Consider the following 17552-nt stretch of genomic DNA (forward strand, 5'->3'; position numbering starts at 1 on the left):
CCATCTGCCCGCCAGGCACTAGGTTCAGATCTTCTGTGTGACGTATGATTTCCTTGGCTTTTGGAAACTTACTGGGTAAAATGAGACACAATGCCAGTCGGCTTCAAGCGATATTTTAGTGCCACAGCAAGGTGTCTGACAGCACTTTTTGTACAGTTGCAGAAAGGAAAAAAGAGAATGCCTCTCCCACTTATTCCGCGATAAACTGCCAACAGGGGAAAAACAAGTCCAAACCTCAGACTGCAGGCCCAGGGGAGAAGCACCAGCACCGGCTGCAGCCGAGCTCCGCCCACAGCCCATGCGCCAGGAGACCCCACCCCCACCCCCAGCCTACCTTGCCGACTGGGCGGCCTCGTCGTCATCCGAGCTCAGCTCCACACCCACCGCGTCTTCTGCGGCAGGGGAAGCGGCCTGCTCGTCCTTCTTACTGTCCTGTTTGCATTTCTTCCTCCTTCGTTTTTTCTTTTTCACAGAACTGGGGGTGAAAACTGTCTCTGTTTCCAGAACGTGGGAGACGTCTGAACTCTGTGATGGTCTTTCACTTCCACCTGGTTTCACCAAAGGGGGGTCAGTATCTGTAAAGAACTGATCTTCAGTAGGGATTGGTGAGGTGGCGAGGTAAGCAGGAAGCTCTTCCTTCAAGAGAATACAGAGAAAGAAAAGCTGCCAGTGACAAACAGTACAATGCATCAAAACCACCACCATTTTTGGTGGATCTAAATTTCACAGCGGTAGAAAGAATACCTACCTAGCTCCCCAAGGTAAGAATGTCACACTGAGCTCAGGCACTGCCCACCCTACCTAGATAGGTCTCCACTCCCCTGCAGGGCTTAGCGTCAGCTCATGTGGGTCCACGTCGCTGAGGAATTGACGTGCCGAGTCAGCACGGAGCACGTGGAAGCTCAGCCAATGCACCTGCTGCAGGGGCGGATGAGCTCGATGTCCATCAGTGCGAGCACCGTTCAAGGAACGGCATTGCGGTACATCCACACTAGGGACTACCGTGCAGCTAGTTAAAGGACAAAGTTCCACCCAGAGCTCTGACTTGGCAGGGATGCTGAGGACATACAGTTAAATGACGACAGTGAGAGAAACAAAAGGTCAGTAACCGGAAGTCAGGTGGGTTCGGGTAATGTTTATCCCCCTTTAAACTGTGAGCCCCTGGAGAGAGGGACTTTTCTTCATACTCTGTAGCAGAGAGCAGTAATTCCAGGGTTGTTGAATGAATTAAATTTTTTAATTTGTAAAGAAAAGCACATCATACTAAAGAAAATCTGGTCAACTTGGCCATACATGGAATAGGAAAAAAAGGCTGGAGAGCTGACACTCTCCAGGTTGACCTTGCTAAGCATAGTTTTAAATGGAATCACGAGAACTGGTGTGAGAAGCGGGCAGCAGACTCTCAGGAACCTAGTCCTCTCGCTGACTGCATCTGCTGATTTATCCGGAGCCTCATCAGTGTGACAGGTTACATCAGAAGTGTTTTACTCTTATGGTAACTCGCTTACTGCTTCATTCTGCCTTTTGCCTCTGTCTCTGATGAGGAAGATTTTTCTCTAGGCCAAGTAAATGCAAATAACGTAATATAAAAACAAACAAGATACTAGGAAGAATATTGGTCTGGTAGGTTCCCCCTTCACAAACACTGTTTCTTTGCTGTTTACAGAACAGTACTGACGCAGCTGGCTTCCAGGCTAAAGTAAAAACTGGTAAACAATCTCATTCTGCTATTGTTTATCTTTTCTTTGTGAATTTATGACATCAAACTGGCAGTTCATCTTCAAAACCAAAAAAGTAGCTCCGTGCCCTTAACAACTTGAAGCTTATTGTTTTTGCTGAGATTTTATTCTTTATGATGAAAGATTAACAATGCCTTCTAAGAAGTTGCTTTTTCTTTTTTACTTTAAAAAAAATTTTATTTGTTTTATTTATTTAGTTTTGGCTGCGTTGGGTCTTTGTTGCTGTACGTGGGCTTTCTCTAGTTGCGGTGTGCGGGCTCCTCAGTGCGGCAGCTTCTCTTGTTGAGGAGCACGGGCTCTAGGCACGCGGGCTTCAGTAGTTGCGGCACGCAGGCTCAGCAGTTGTGGCTCGTGGGCTCTAGAGCGCAGGGTCGGTAGTTGTGGCGCAGGGGCTTAGTTGCTCCGCGGCATATGGGACCTTTCCGGACCAGGGATCGAACCCGTGTCCCCTGCGCTGGCAGGCGGATTCTCAACCACTGCGCCCCCAGGGAAGTCCCCTTGTAAGAAGTTTTATAAAGATCCACTTTAAATCAATCAAGAACAGCTCAGGAACATTCACATCAGTGGATACGTGAGGGGAGTGGGGCAAATCGTGCTCTCTTGCTGAAAGAGGCCAAACGTGCAATAATCATTCATAAAGGGCGGAGGCCAATTAATTTAAATCTCTTGAGACTTTAATAAGCTAATGCACCTGACTCTTCAAGGTTTGGGATGTAATGTCCCCAACGAAAACGTCAAAACATGTTTCCCAAATTTAAAGGTCACACGTGTACACACGCAGACACGGCCTGAAGAGATACGCCGTGATTATTCAGGTGGAACTGAGTGTATTCAGGCCAAGGTGTAAACTGTACAGACACCACTTAATAAAGTCACTGGAAGCTCACAAGAGGGCTAAGTGCCAAGGCCTTCAGCACACCCTGCAGCCTGGAACTCGTGCGGGGAAACTTCCTGCCCCTCCAGCTCCTTTCTGACAGCCGAGTTCTTCAACCTAAAACTAAAGCTTGTCTAACCAGCAACAATCGTCCGCACAACTCACCAGGAAAACTAAACGTTCTGTTCTGGGATGTGCACCGTGGGCCTGAACACAACGTGTGAAGTGGATGTGACCCACCAGAACTTACATATTCCTCTTCGGTCTCCTCCACAAAGAAAGCCTCCCCATTGTCACCCAATTTCATGTGAAGATCCACTGCATCGCCATTGATTTCTATGTCAATCTAAGAGGAGAAACAAAGTGTGACTTGGCATTAAGAGTCTGTCATTCAAGCTCAACTAAGCCTAGCTTCTGGGCTCTCAGGCCAAACGCAGTACTGAGGCTCCCAGGGTGACGGCCCCAGAGAGACCCCACCTCCTGCCCCACGTCCCACCCTTACACCACCAGACTGAAAGTAAACGTTCCATCACCTACTCTCATGACAAATTTTAAAAATATATTTAATCTCTCAAATGTCATAAAACGGGGGAAATGTCATCGTCAACACACACTTGAGCCCCTTTGGAGGTTACAGCACAGCCAGGCCTCACCGCGCAAGGCTCAGATCAGCAGAAATCTCAGTTACCACAGTATGCTGACTGCGTAACTGCAGGAGAGGCACACGTTTCACCACCAGCTCTTCCATCCACAGGTCACCACAGCCGTCCTGCGGTGTCCGCAGGGGGTTGGCTCCAGGACCCTCCTCAGATACTCAAATCCACTCATGCCCAAGTCCCTAACAAATAAAAGGCTGTAGCATTTGCATATAACCTCCACACATCCTCCTGTGTGCTTTAAATCATCTCTAGATTACTTATAATACCTAATACAACATAAATGTTATGTAAATACTTGCCAGCATGCAGCAAATTCAAGTTTTGCTTTGGGAATTTCCTGGAAAAATTTTTTTCCAAATATTTTTGATCCGAGGTTGGGTGAATCCTTGGATGCAGAACCCATGGGTACAGAAGAGCGACTGCACGTACATAAGAGATGCCCATGGTGATCAGTAACTCATCACGTCACTTTCTCAAAGTCTGTCGGTGACCAGTCCCAGCACATCTGTCACTCAGCAGGCACAGGCGGCAAAGCGTGCGGGTTGGGTTGCCTCCTGGTCTCCCAGTGACAAAGCCAGTTGACATTTTATAAAATGGATAATTGAAAGAGGCAACTGGCCAAGATCAGAGAGCAGTAAACAAGCAAACAGTACTAGTGCTGGAAGTAAAATCAAACTGAACGTCAGCAGTTACAGAAGAAAGAGCCGACCTTGCGATCAGGAGACTCAGGATGAGCTGCCAGAGGAACCTGGAGGTGAGTTTATACCAGAAAGGAGGAACATGGCTGAGACAAAAGGATGAAGACCCACAGGAAGGGACACAGGCAGAAACCTGCAGGTTGAAGCAACTCCCAGAGATGCTTCATGACATGGGAATTTCAAAGGATGAAAAGCTAGAAGCTGATGTAGACTTAGAAAGGAGTAGGACAATTTACCAAGACAAAGAAAAGATACTTGTTCCATAGCGTGTTACATCAAGAAGGTAAGCCCTGTTCAAACTACTCCTGGCGAGTTTTTTACAAAGAAATTTAGTTCTCATTGTTTCTAATGTTTTAAATTGCAGTGCACCAAACACTATTTTACTATTTTTCATTTTCTTATATATTTATAACTGATAGTAGGAGTTTTTAAAAGTTTTGACCAAAGCTTACAGAGGTCGTGGAAGAATCCTAATTTCCCTCATCGACTAAGCTTCCTTTTGCAGGGTTTCAGCTTGCCCATTTTTATGGTCTGTACTACTATGCAAAGTGAGGAATGTTTGTTTTTATACACACACACACACACACATATATACATATGTATATATACACATACACATTTATGTATCAGGTACTACCATTTCACTTAAAAATAATGTAACTGCTTATCTGTAAGCTGTGAATAAATACTCTTAAATATTTTACAAAAATAAATACCAACTTTCAAAACTCTTATGGATAACTTGTAAACTCTGGTTTTAGACTGTTCAGGGGATATAAAGATGAACACACAAAGGCATAATACAGACAGAAGTAGAACAGTCCGTAACCTCAGTGTCCTTAGCTCTGCATGGCCCTCGTGGTGCGAACAACTGTAGAGTCTGCTGGGTGTGTCCCAAGGAAGACCAACGACCGCTTCTGACCAGAGACCGAGCCCCGGTTCACGTCCAGTCATGGAAGGCAGCTCCATCTTCCCAGGAGCCACGGAATGATGGGATAAGTAACATCATAGTAAAATATATTAGTTGACATATGCTGTCAATGCTTGTTTTGAAAATTCTACGTGTGAATACCATAACCACATTGAAGGGAAGAAGAAGAAAACTAAGTAACTTTGAAAAACGGTATGTTGACTACAGAATTCTAAGTCCGAGGACAAAAAGAACTATAAACAAATATTGTACTGTAGTTAGTAATTTTTTTTGAATCACAGACATGGGTCAGCAATTCTGAAACTACTTTATGTGTATGCTAGTACTGAACAAATATGTAAATATACTGTAGGTAATGAGAAGCATGTTTCTCACCGTCAGAGGAAGAAGCTACAAATATGGAGACGAGGAAGAACCCTGTGGTGATCGGCTGGAGAGGGAGGAATCACTGCGAACTCCCGATTTTCACAGACGGACGCAGATGCAGGTGTGGGCACGTGTATGTATATACATACATGGACTTCCTAGCTCTGCTGGCTGAGAGGGCCTACAAGCAATTATACCTCAGGCTAATGAGCACACCCAGTGACCACGTCTTTGTTTCCAGATACTATTCTCCAGTAACAGGAACCAAGGCTCCTTGGAGAAATAAAAATAATTCTGGGACCGAGGCAGGGAAAGTAGAGTCTCCTGGAATATCTTATGGTGCCAGAGAGTAAGGAAGTGCTCAAAAAATGATGGGAGCGTTTCGAAAGGACTCAACTGGAAGGGGCATCCAACAGCCAAATCTGGGACAATCTTAGCAACTACAGAAATAATGACTATAACCCACAGGGTAAAATTAATATCCGTGAGTCCACACTGACCTAATTAAATAACTGAATAATTAAGTAAATAAGAGAAGAAAAGCTCTCTGACAAAGTACAATTTCAATTAATAATTGGAGCAGGAAGAATGGAAATAGAAAGTCACCATTTGGGCAACACCACAGCAACAGCCGCCGCAAAGTCCACCGCGTAAGCTAAAATTCATGGTGGAAGCACGACGAGAAACAGGGTGTGCGCACAGTCTCAAAGCTTCTTCCCACAGGTAAACTCACAGCCAAGAAACCTCGCAGACGCCATTCAGCAAGTGATCAGAGTTAACGTCACCAGTAAGGAGACAGCAGCAGGGCGGGGCTCCTCAGCCGAGGCACCAGGAAGGGCACACCCCCGCGCGGTGTTATTCTCACCAAAAGGAGAAAACACCGGACAAATTCACACTGAGGGACAATCTACACTGTAACTGTTCTGTACTCTTCAGAAGTCAAGGTCATATGGAAAGACCTTGACAGAAGTCAAGGTCATATGTTAGAGAACACAGGGTGAGAGCAACACGGGATCCTGAAACAGAAGACAGTAGTGGAAAAACTGGTGAAATCGTAATAAGGTCTTTTGCTAATGGTTTATACTGATGTTAATTTCCTGGTTCTGATAATTGTAACTATGGTTTCGTGAAACGTGAACATTAGGGGAAGAGGTTGGGTGAAGGATATATGGAAACTTTTAAAACTGCATCTGCAATTTGTCTGTACATCTAAAATTAACATAAGCTAAAAAAAATGTGAAAATCATAAAAAACAAAGACTGAGGAACTGTCACGGAGTGGAGGAGACTAAGAAGACAGGACAACGAAACACTCCGTATCTTGATGGTGGTGATGGTTTCATGGGTGCACACATATGTTTAAACTTACCAAATATATCCTTTGAATATGTGCAGTTTATTGTGTGTTAATTATAAAATAAAGCTGTAAAAAAAAAGGATAACACTATAAAAGGAAATCAGAAAAACAGGCAACTAAGAATTGAATACAAAGTAAGTTTAAAATCCTATACTAGAAAATCCCTATGTAATTTCAGAAATGTTAATAAAATGACTATTTTACAAAAAACTCATTTTTCTTCTATTTTTTAAAAGAAAGGGCCGCATGAAGCAGTTTCCATAGGACGAACACTAACCCTAACTCATAACCCAGCCAGCCTTCTTAGTGCTTTCTATTACTGCGAACATTTACTGCTAAAAAAGTTGCGTATGGCATGAACTCATAACTCTTCTAAAACAAAGTACTGCCAGAAATTCCCAGGCTAAAGAAAAACACGCTTTCAGATAAGTGTTTAAGCTTTTTCTTCATAATAAACTAGTTGAAGTCACACAGCATCTCGCGTCATCCAAGGTTTCTAAAGCAGCTGTAATAATAGCAGCTTCTTCCACAATCATAGGAAGAATGTTTCTAACTGAAAAAGTTATGTGGGAACAGAAAAAGTAATGAAAAAAAATTTTTTTTCTGGACTATAGGCAAGAAGATAGGGAAAAACTAAATTCACTCTGTAATGCCAGATTTCAAGTTTCTCAGGATGACTTAATTACATTTTTTCAACTAGAAGTCAGACATATAAAATAATTTAAATAGCCATGTTCGCTGACTTGCTGTTATATAAAATTTTAAAGTTAAACAGTACAAATGAAATATTTAAAGTTATTTTATCTTTAATAAAAAATAAAAGATTCAAACTAATATCGTCCTTCAAAATTTTCACCTTTGCAGGTTACCCATTTATCTAATGTAGCTGGGAAAACGGAATGACGCTTCTTTAGGATGCAAACTCAAAGTCTGTTTTAAAACTATTTTAGCAAAGTTAACCCTTTGGTTTCTATTTATAGCCCGTATTTTTAGGGATCAAATACGACATTTCTTAATACGACTACTTTAGTCTCTTGATCTGACTCTCAATGGAGTTTGGTTCTCTCCAAAAATTAAACCTAGTATCAAATTGTGCCAATATGGAGCATACTTAAAGGAATGTGTATGCCATGAGTTCTTTAGGTCACAAAGGAAAAATACTGAAAATATTCTGAGATGGCACCAAGTTGGAATAAATGCTTCCCGAGGTGACGACTGTAAAGAGGACACTCATTTTGATGTTACTACTTCTGGTAAACTGGTTTCTAAAACACTCATTTCCATACAGTCATACTTCCTACACTGTGCCTTAAGTTTGCTCAACATATGTGACAGATGTTGAAACAGAACTGATTTGGAGAAATGCTGGCTGTAGCAGACACTCGTCTTGGCAGGCCATCCTTTGGGTAAGAATGTCTCTGGTCTCCTTTGGGGATCTCGTCTCCTCGATTCCAGACCTTCTATTTCCGGTGCAGCTGCAGAGCGTGGCAGTGGGGCTGCTGCCTAAGCCAGGCCAGTCAGTATATTCCACCCCCACCTACAGTGACTAGTTCCCGAGACACGTGACCCCAGGCTGACAGGGCGGCTAACACTGGTCCTTCTGTAGGCAGGAGACGCTGTCTTCCCTCTGGGAAGTCAGTGCAAGTCAGCCTGAAGATACTGGCAGCCATCTTGCATGAGACAGACAGACACAAAAGGAAGCAGAGCTGAGAGGTGAGGGGAGACAGTCCTGTCAACACCTTCAGAGGCTCTAAGTAAAGCCCTGACTCATTCAAATACTCACGTACTTTACTTACACAAGCCAATTTAATTCCTTTTTTGCCTAAGCTAGTGTGAGGTGGATTCCTGTCATCCACAATGGAAACGGTCCTAATACACTGGGTTATTTAACTTTGGTAAGTAATTAAATCATCAGTTGTGTTAAATCAACAAAATATTTAAAAATATCAAGTGCAGGCTTACCTTCTGAAATTCAACTCCTGAGTTATGAAATATACAGGGAGTGCTGTGTTCTATCAAACAAGAACACAGCACTGGCAGTGGGAAAATTCTTATACTGCATCTTTCTAACCAGAGGTTTTAAGGTGGTTATGATTTCAAGTCCACTTCACAGGTGTCCCCATATTTGAAAACTGGGTTCTTAACTCAAAGTCAATGGACAGCTTTCCCTAATCCAGAATGACCTAAAATAACACCAACAGTTCGTCCAAGTTGCCAGAGTGTCTCAGGGCAGACACGGTTTTGGCTTTACTGTCACAGGAGTGCTACGCTTTGGTGCAAATAGCCAAATTTCCTCCCAAATATATCCTCTGGGTCTCTGGGCTACCAAGGGAAAGAACTTTTCTCTTTTCCTGGGTCTCACTGGATAGACTTCTACTAAAAGTTAAGGGCTTGACAAGATATTGAGCACAATGATTTGCGTAGCCTCACACAGAAACTGTCTACTTTCTTAATTAGAAGCATACAGCATGCAGAAAGAGAGCTCTTATCTGCCCAGTCGCATTTACAGATGCACAAATGCTTACATACATCAGCCTGCGGGTTCCAGTTTGAAGGCCAGAAGACTTATCCAATCTGCTGATCAAAAACCCAGATCATAGATGGGAAAGGGGCGGCGGGGTGGGGAAGGCTTGTAAGCCATTTCACAAATAGATCCTGGCACAATTAATGGGACGTTTCAGTGCATAAACAGTTCGTTGCTGATGCTTCCAAAGCAGATACAGTCTAAAGTACTACAGGTTAGTGTTACCAGAAGAAAGAAAAAATTCTGGAGAAGCTAAACTGTGGCTGAACACTGTCTTGCAATGGAAAGTTTCCAACTCACTCAGTACATCACCACTGCTTTTGGTTTCCGAAGTGACTCTGAACAGAGGCCAGACCACACAAGCCCTGCCACCCTGAAACATGGCTCTCCAGTCACTTTCAAAATAACATAAGTTCAATTAAAATAGAGGGAAATTTCTATCTTAAAGAATAAGATCAGGGACTTCCCTGGTGGCCCGGTGGTTAAGAATCCGCCTGCCAATGCAGGGGACACAGGTTCGAGCGCTGGTCTGTGGGAAGATCCCACATGCCGTGGAGCAACTAAGCCCGTGCGCCAGAACTACTGAGGCTGCGCTCTAGGGCCTGCGCGCCACAACTACTGAAACCTGCGCGCCACAACTACTGAAGCCTGCGCACCTAGAGTCTGTGCTCTGCAGTAAGAGAAGCCATCGCAATGAGAAGCCTGCGCACTGCAACGAAGAATAACCCCCGCTCGCTGCAACTAGAGAAAGCGCGCGCACAGCACCGAAGGCCCAACGCAGCCGAAAAAAAAAACAGGATCAGCTATGTTATTAGCTGAAATCTGAAAACAGATGTTTTCAACTTAGGACAATGGTCCTCTAACACATACTTCTGTGCTACAAAATGGTGTGGATTCTTTCATTGCGCTTGAAAATCCTGACAACATCTCCTTATGCTGCTTAAGTAGATACTGTGGGACAGGAGTAGAAAGAAAAATACTACTATGTACACGCCAAGTTTCCTGTTAGCTCAGTTTTTTCTAACATGATTGATATCAGATCAGATATACTAATAGACTTTCCAAGTGCTCCATAACCTGAAGGAAAGAAGATGTAAAAAAAAAAAAAAAAAAAAAAAAACCAACACAAATACCTTCTTTCTGAAAGAAGCTTCCCTAAAATAAACAAAAGCCTGTGGATTTTCATTTCAGTCAGATTTGGGAATTTGCCTGGTATTTACAATAAACTTTAGATTACAAGTAAGATTTTACAGATTTGTCAAAATAAACGCACAAATTTGGCATTAACGTATTTCATTTAGACACAGGTACTCTTGAGCATGCCTATCTATTCCATTCACAACTGGTCTGAAGGCATTACATTAAATATTTTAAAGTGCTGTAAAAGGTAGAGGAACTTTTTCTAAATACACCTGATTTCCCCATTTACAATTCTAGTTTCTGTTTTGATTTTCTGAGTTGCAACATATAGGATTATTAAGATGATGTTCACCTCTTTTTCCCCCTAGACTTCCTGTAGTAGGGCTTTTTGAATTTAGAAGCAACTTCAAAAACAGTACTAAAGACGGACTTCCCATACCGCCGTCTTCAAAAGCATATGGGTTTTCAAAACAGAAACACACACACAGAGGTCCCGAGAGCTCACAGGAACGATTTACTCTGCCCCACCCCCACCCCCGGCGTCTCATCCTCCTGGAGGACAGGAGGCCCGCACTCACCACTTTCTCTTTGGACCGCAGGACGCCCAGCTTCCCGAAGCGCACGTGGAAGGGCGAGCACTGGTAGGAGCCATCCTGCTGCCGCACCACCACGACATCGATGCAGCCGGACAGTGTGGCCTGGTTAATGCCCTTGTAGAGCTCCTTCACAGTGACAATCACCTGCCCGGCCAGCTGCCCCACGTAATTCATGGTTTGAGACTATAAAAGACAAGAAAAAAAGCGGATGAGACGTTAACGCTGAGTTTGTGGGTCTAATGACAGCGACAGAGAAAAAACCGCAGGGCCTAAAACTACATGGCTCGTCCGTACTCCAGACTACGATTAGCCCTGCACACGCTGGGCCCCTGCGACTCAGGCTAATGCGGCCGTTCCACACTTCCACGCGTCGGCAGCCCCACACCGTCCGTCTGCCTTGCTGCTGACAGGCAGCCCAGCCGGGCATGCAGAAGTCCCCTTTCCCTTTCCAGCATCGCAGATCGGGCCTGCTGCCCCTAGGCATTCCCCCCAAAGTTCAGAACCCACAGAGACCCCCAAAGAGCCCCGACTGCCACACGGCCCTCCTGCCCAAGACAACTGGGGACCTGGGGAAAGTGCATCCACTCCGACCAAGCAGCTAAGCAGAGAAGTGACTGAAGATCACCCCATCACCCCCAAGAGGAACCTGAAATCACGCCGCTCCTGTTGGAAGGTAAGTGAGAGATGGGTTTTCTACGGAATTAATCGACTATGGTTCAGAGACACGCTAGATTAAACAAACAAACTGGTGAGCTAGGCCGGGTCTAACCAATTTATAACAGTACTCTGAAGGAAAATCCCTTCAGTGCTTCAACACAACTCACTAGAACATATATTCACGTCCCACAGTGTTCAAAGCACAGAAAAGGGTTTTAATCTTGGACCTTAACTGCAATGCACTATTCAAATCAGGATCACCAGACTGTAAAGGGTCCTCCAGAAGGGGTCAAAAAGGCGGCAAGGGTACCCGACCGGGGCGCAGGGCCACCACACGCTTCATCTGGCCACAGGATGGGGGGCTGTGCCCCCAACTCTTCATTCGTTAGGAAAAAATAGCCACACTTTAGTCCTAGGGCTGTCAAATTTTATTCCCAGTTATCCATACGACCACAGTTCTCTCATTAGACACTGGCTCTCCTGGCACAACTCAGCACAACTCAGGGTTAGAGCACAACTGAGCACAACTCATTCTCCTGAGGACAGGAGGGATGCAGATGGAACCAGAGACCCCCCACAGCTCTGCTCATCCGGAAGCCGACTTCCCCCCAACCAGAGACCCGACAGCCTATCCTGCAGGGTATTCACCATAAGCACGGCTGTCTCTCTAAACCCAGATCAAAAGCCTTTGAGCTACCTGGAGTTCAAAGTTACGTGCTCAGAAAAGTCCCCAGAGAGCACATTCTACGCTGTCAGGTTAAGTCCAAAGCTGAACTAGAAGAATGCCATCCACGGGACAACCCAGGGACCTGCCAGCACCCCTGCTGCAGAAAAACCCACCGCTCTTCACAGGAGAGCCAGCACCCACGGGCAGCGCCCGGATTTCCTGCTCTTGTACCCAGTAATCAAGGCCCATCAGTTTAATGCCATGGAGCAGAGCCACCATAACTTTACCCCGGAAGACGTTCTGAATGTTTTAAAGCTAATGCTACCAAGGCTCCAAAATGCACTTACAGAAGGAGCTGGCTTTGAGGATGCAAACCAGCTGCAAAACGTACCGACGAACAGCAGAATACAGCGGCAGGCGCCCTTTATGAGGTAAATTCGAAAACAGTCACAAGTTGGTATGATTTCAGGTCTACAATAATCGATTTGAACTCTATAGTAAGGCCAAATTAAGCACGTATCAAGCGCTCAATAATGATTTCTTAAATATTCATGGGATGAATGGTCAAACGAGCCATCAACAAAAGAGAATAAAAAGAAACGTGCGGTAGTGTTTTATCAGAATATTCATATTACATCTCGTATTCTGAAAATTAACCTTGTATTGTGATAATTGTGGATTCACATACATGTAGTTGTAACTAATAATACAAAGAGATCCCATGTATACTTTACCCAGTTTCCCCCAATGGTAACATCTGGCAAAATTCTAGTGCAGTAGCTCAATTGGGTATCAACTCTGATTCAGTTAAGATTCAGAACATTTCCATCGTCACAAAGACCTGTCCTATTGGCCTTTTATAGTCACACACACACCTACTTGCCTTCTGTCTGCCCTCCCCCCTTAATCCCTGGCAACCACTAATCTGTTCTTCATTTCTGAGATTTTTGCCATTTTTAAGGAAGTTATACAAATGGAATCACACAGTATCTAACCTTTTGGGACTGCCTTTTCCCACTCATATTTCTATGGAGATTCATCCAGGTTGGTGCATGTATCAACAGTTTGTTCCTCTTTATTGATGCCTAGTATTTCAATGGTGTGGCTCTACCATAGTTTAACCATTCACTTGTGAGGAACAGTTGAGCTATTTCAGATTTTTTGGCTCTCACAGAGAAAACGGCTATAAGCATTCATGTACAGGTTTTTGTGTGAAAATAAGTTTTCAGTTGACTAGGGTAAAATGCCCAGGAATGTGACTGCTGGGCTGAATGGGAATCGCATGCTTAGTTTTTAAAGATGCTGCCACCAGAGCTGCTGTACCATTCTCCACTCCGGCCAGCAATGTCTGAGAGATAGTGTCTCTGCATCCCTGGCCAGCACTTGGCATTGTCACTATTTTTTATTATAGCCATGATGACAGGTATGTGGTGATACTGGTTTTAATTTGCATTTACCTAATGGCTAATGATGCGGAAAATTAAATTTTGTTTTATAAAAGAGCACTACAACTAACTTAGAGGAAAAGGGAATAAACATCTTTTTGTTCCTTATTTTTGGGGTCACGGTGTACAATTTTTATATGTTAAGAATGTCTCCAAAAACAGAAGTGAAATGAAATTTGGTCCTAAGTAGTTCATCTTTTCACTCTCTTTTAGTATTTTTCAGCGACCTAGAACAGTGCATCGGAATTTTTATATTCTGTAAGTAACATGTGTTCACAACACCCTTTCTGCCTGTCATAGCAAACAGCACCCACGTAATCAATCTTCGTATTATGCTTGACTGATGATGGCAGCAATTTTAAAATGAGTTTTGTTACAAATCTAAAAAAAAAAAATCCTAACAAATTATATAGGCCTTTTCTTAAAAGAAACTGAAAAATGACAACTTAAGCATCTACATTCAGCCATAAACAACAGTCTTATAAACTAAATGTGTCATAAGCTTACATCAATTAGAGGACAGAATCCATAATTAAGTGTAACTACATCTATTCGAGATGATTTTAATTACCATGGTCAAAGGATATGCCGCTATACAAGGAAGTCTATTGTGTAAATGCCAGTTGCTAAATGTAGAAAAACACAGGCTGTCAAATCACTGGTTTTCTCTCAGCAGATATAAAACAACCCTGTTCATATCACGAAGGCTGGGAAAATGAAGTAAAGGGAGGCCTGGCGCCTCCACAGCGGGGACGAGGGGCACCCCATCCAGGCTGGTGAAAGAGCTGGGTAAACAGCTTCCTCTTTAAGCCAAATCTTGCACCTAACTCTTTACTTCTACACGCCCAGCCCAGCCGGAGCCACGATAGAGCCCAGTGAGAAAAGAGTCAGGCCCCTGACACCAGTCTGTCCCCGTCAACACCTAGGGAAGCGGGACTCTGAACAGGGGCAGAAAAGACAGAGGATGAAGTAACCCACTCACATGTGGGGGACACCCCCACTGAAGACACTGGCTTTTGAAATAAAGATTTAAAAATACAGCAAAATAATATACATCGTAAACAATTCGTCACGTTTTATGATGAGTGAATGATGAGGAAAAAAAAGAGGGGGAAATGAATTCAAGAACAGAGTGACAGAAGACACGTGGAAATTCGGAGACAAGACAAAGACAGCAACTAATGTAAAGATGCACACACAGAAGGAGCAACGCGTGCCTGAAGGATGCCCACAGAGCTGCATCCTTGTCCCCAGGCTCAAAGGCACAAAGGGAAATATTAAAATGCACTTACTGGTTCTCAGAACTGGAAAAATTTATCCAGGCCTGTCTTTCAACAAATACCAAAAACACTTTTATCACATCTCTGAAGTACGGTAATGTTAACAATGATCACAATTTTTTGAGACCTCACTATGTACCAAATTCTCAAGCTTATACATGCATTATCATCTCAGGACCACTTTATAGGTGGTTACAGGTATATGTTTGAGATAATGAAACTGAGGCTTGGAAAGGTTAAGTACTGTTATGGACTGAGTGTGTTCCCCCCCCCCCCACCAAATTCCTATGTTGAAGCCCTAACCCCTCGTGTGACAGTATTTGGAGGTGGGATGTCTGGGAGGTACTTAGGCTTAGACAAGATCATGAGGGTGGGGCGGCATGATGAGATCGATGCCCTTAATAAAGAGAGGGGGAGGGGCTTCCCTGGTGGCGCAGTGGTTGAGAGTCCGCCTGCCGATGCAGGGGACACGGGTTCGTGCCCCGGTCCGGGAAGATCCCACATGCCGCGGAGCGGCTGGGCCCGTGAGCCATGGCTGCTGAGCCTGCGCGTCCGGAGCCTGTGCTCCGCAACAGGAGAGGGCACAACAGTGAGAGGCCTGCGTACCGCAAAAAAATAAAATAAAATAAATAAAGAGGGGGGAGACAAGAGCATGGTCCTCACCACGTGGGGACACAGCGAGAAGACGGCTGTCTGCAAGCCAGGGAGAGGGCCCTCACTGGGAACTGAATTGGCCAGTACCTTGATCTTGGCCTTCCCCACCTCCAAAACTGTGAGAAATAAGTCCTTGTTGTTTAAACCAGCCAGGCTGTGGCATTTTGTACAGCAGCCTGAGCTGCTGAAGCAAGCATCTTCTGAAGCGTCATATGCTACCCTGCTTTGCCATTCTGGGACTCTTCAGTAGACAGAGACTCGCCCCTTCCACGAGGAGGCTCATCCCAATACCAGACAGCCCGCCCTGGTTACCAGGTCCACCAGAAATCCCACTGCATATGCACCACCCTCTTCTAAAGGACACCACCACACACCAAAGAGCTGACTGTACAACCCAACTGGCTGTCATCTATTCTGAGATAAGCGTTCTTAGTCCTTAAAATAGCTGAAATGACTGGGTTTACTTTCACTTTTATGACAAACTAGAGAACTGACTTCCTTTAAATGGAAGATCCCAAACTAGACACTATGGCACAGACAGGCCTGACCAATGCCCAATCCACTCAGTGCACAGTGTACGTCTGGGGCCAGGTTTACATGCTGAGAGTACAATGCACACGAGCCGGCTAACATGTTGGGAGCTCCCAAGACGGGAGGCACTTACAGATCACTAAACTGACGACGGAAAGAATCAGTAGACAGTAACCGACTAAAATACTTAATAGAGGCCAAATGGCCCTTCACACACAAAAGTCAACAGATCAAACAGTCCTTCATGCATGAAATTCAGTGGTGCCCACTATCAGACTTTTATCAAACATTTTAAAGTAAACACACACTAGTATCTGGAATAGATGGGCAGCTTTCAAGATTCAATGATTTACCAAAGGTTTAAAGGTTTGCTGAGCAGCTTTTCCTGAGCGTCAGAGAAACTAAAGTCAATCATCATGATATGCAGGAGAAATGTATAAATGGAATGCATCAGTAAGTGGGTTCAAATAAAACCCCTCCGACAAAAACTGCCCCCAAACTATTTACAGGTGACATGTTCAATCAAAAATCACTTTTATTAGGGAAGAGTAACCACAGAGACACAGGTAGCTATTAAAATATTATGATTTCTAAATTGTTATCAATACAAAAATGGATACATTGTTAACCACGCTTATGTATAATCAAAGTCTGTTTTGTAAGTTTTAAGTTTACCTTCTTAATGCTGGGTACTACTAGTTACTACCACTAACAAACACAACTACAGCTGTTACGTGTCCATCACATGTCAAGTGCTAACCTGTACATTATCTCATATAATCTTCAGAACCACCCAGGACTTTGGTATCAATATTCCCATTATACAGGAGGGAAGGGAGGCTCAGAATTGTCCAAGGTCGCTGCACTTAGTGGTAAAGCCGATATTCAAACTCCAGTCTGATACTGGAGCCTCTGTCCTTAACTGCATCTCTAAGTGACAGAAATGTTCTAAGCAATGACGATAAAAGCCTTGATATCCCCAGATATCTTGCTGCTTTCAGCAACAGGAGCATTAGTTTCACATAATGCTACTTGGTTGGCCACACAAATGTGAAGTGATTACAGGGTCCAAAAAAGCCACACCCACCCTCCTGCCTCCCTGCAGGGTTGGCCACCACCCGCTGCTGGACCCCCACAAAGTGGACGTCCTGAGAGATCACGAGGGACAGAGAAGAACAGCTTTTATCAAAGAACTTGCCCTCAACATTCCAACCATCTGCTCACAGAATGTGCTACGAGGGAACAGAACCTTCTAGAAACTTCAGGAAACAAACACTAGCATACCGTGACCTAGCACCATCTGGCTCCCACCTATGCTCCAGGCAACCAAGCTTACATTCTGCATTTGGGTAGCACTTATCTTTCAAGAACTTTCTCAAACATACCTCACTTGACCTTCAAAGGGAGTCTCGAAATTTCATATGCCGGCCTCCCC

General features: G+C 44.2%; 1 protein-coding gene across 4 annotated transcripts in view; it reads right to left on the minus strand.

Annotated features, from left to right (window-relative positions):
• The window catches only part of LPIN2 (lipin 2), an 84598-nt gene that overhangs the window by 28045 nt on the left and 39001 nt on the right, over positions 1–17552 (minus strand). For all 4 annotated transcript variants that reach the window (XR_003005082.1, XM_024758937.1, XM_024758938.1 and 1 more), the window contains exons 2-4: positions 10866–11066; positions 2864–2959; positions 335–636 (exon numbers count right to left, since the gene is read on the minus strand). Coding sequence is in view for 3 of the 4 variants with exons in the window: in XM_024758938.1 (XP_024614706.1) it covers positions 335–636; positions 2864–2959; positions 10866–11066 (599 nt within the window). In the remaining variant the exon portion in view is untranslated. The remainder of the gene's footprint in view (positions 1–334; positions 637–2863; positions 2960–10865; positions 11067–17552) is intronic.

The sequence above is a fragment of the Neophocaena asiaeorientalis genome, unplaced genomic scaffold (assembly GCF_003031525.2).
Source record: "Neophocaena asiaeorientalis asiaeorientalis breed wild unplaced genomic scaffold, Neophocaena_asiaeorientalis_V1.1 scaffold669, whole genome shotgun sequence".
NCBI lineage: Eukaryota > Metazoa > Chordata > Mammalia > Artiodactyla > Phocoenidae > Neophocaena > Neophocaena asiaeorientalis.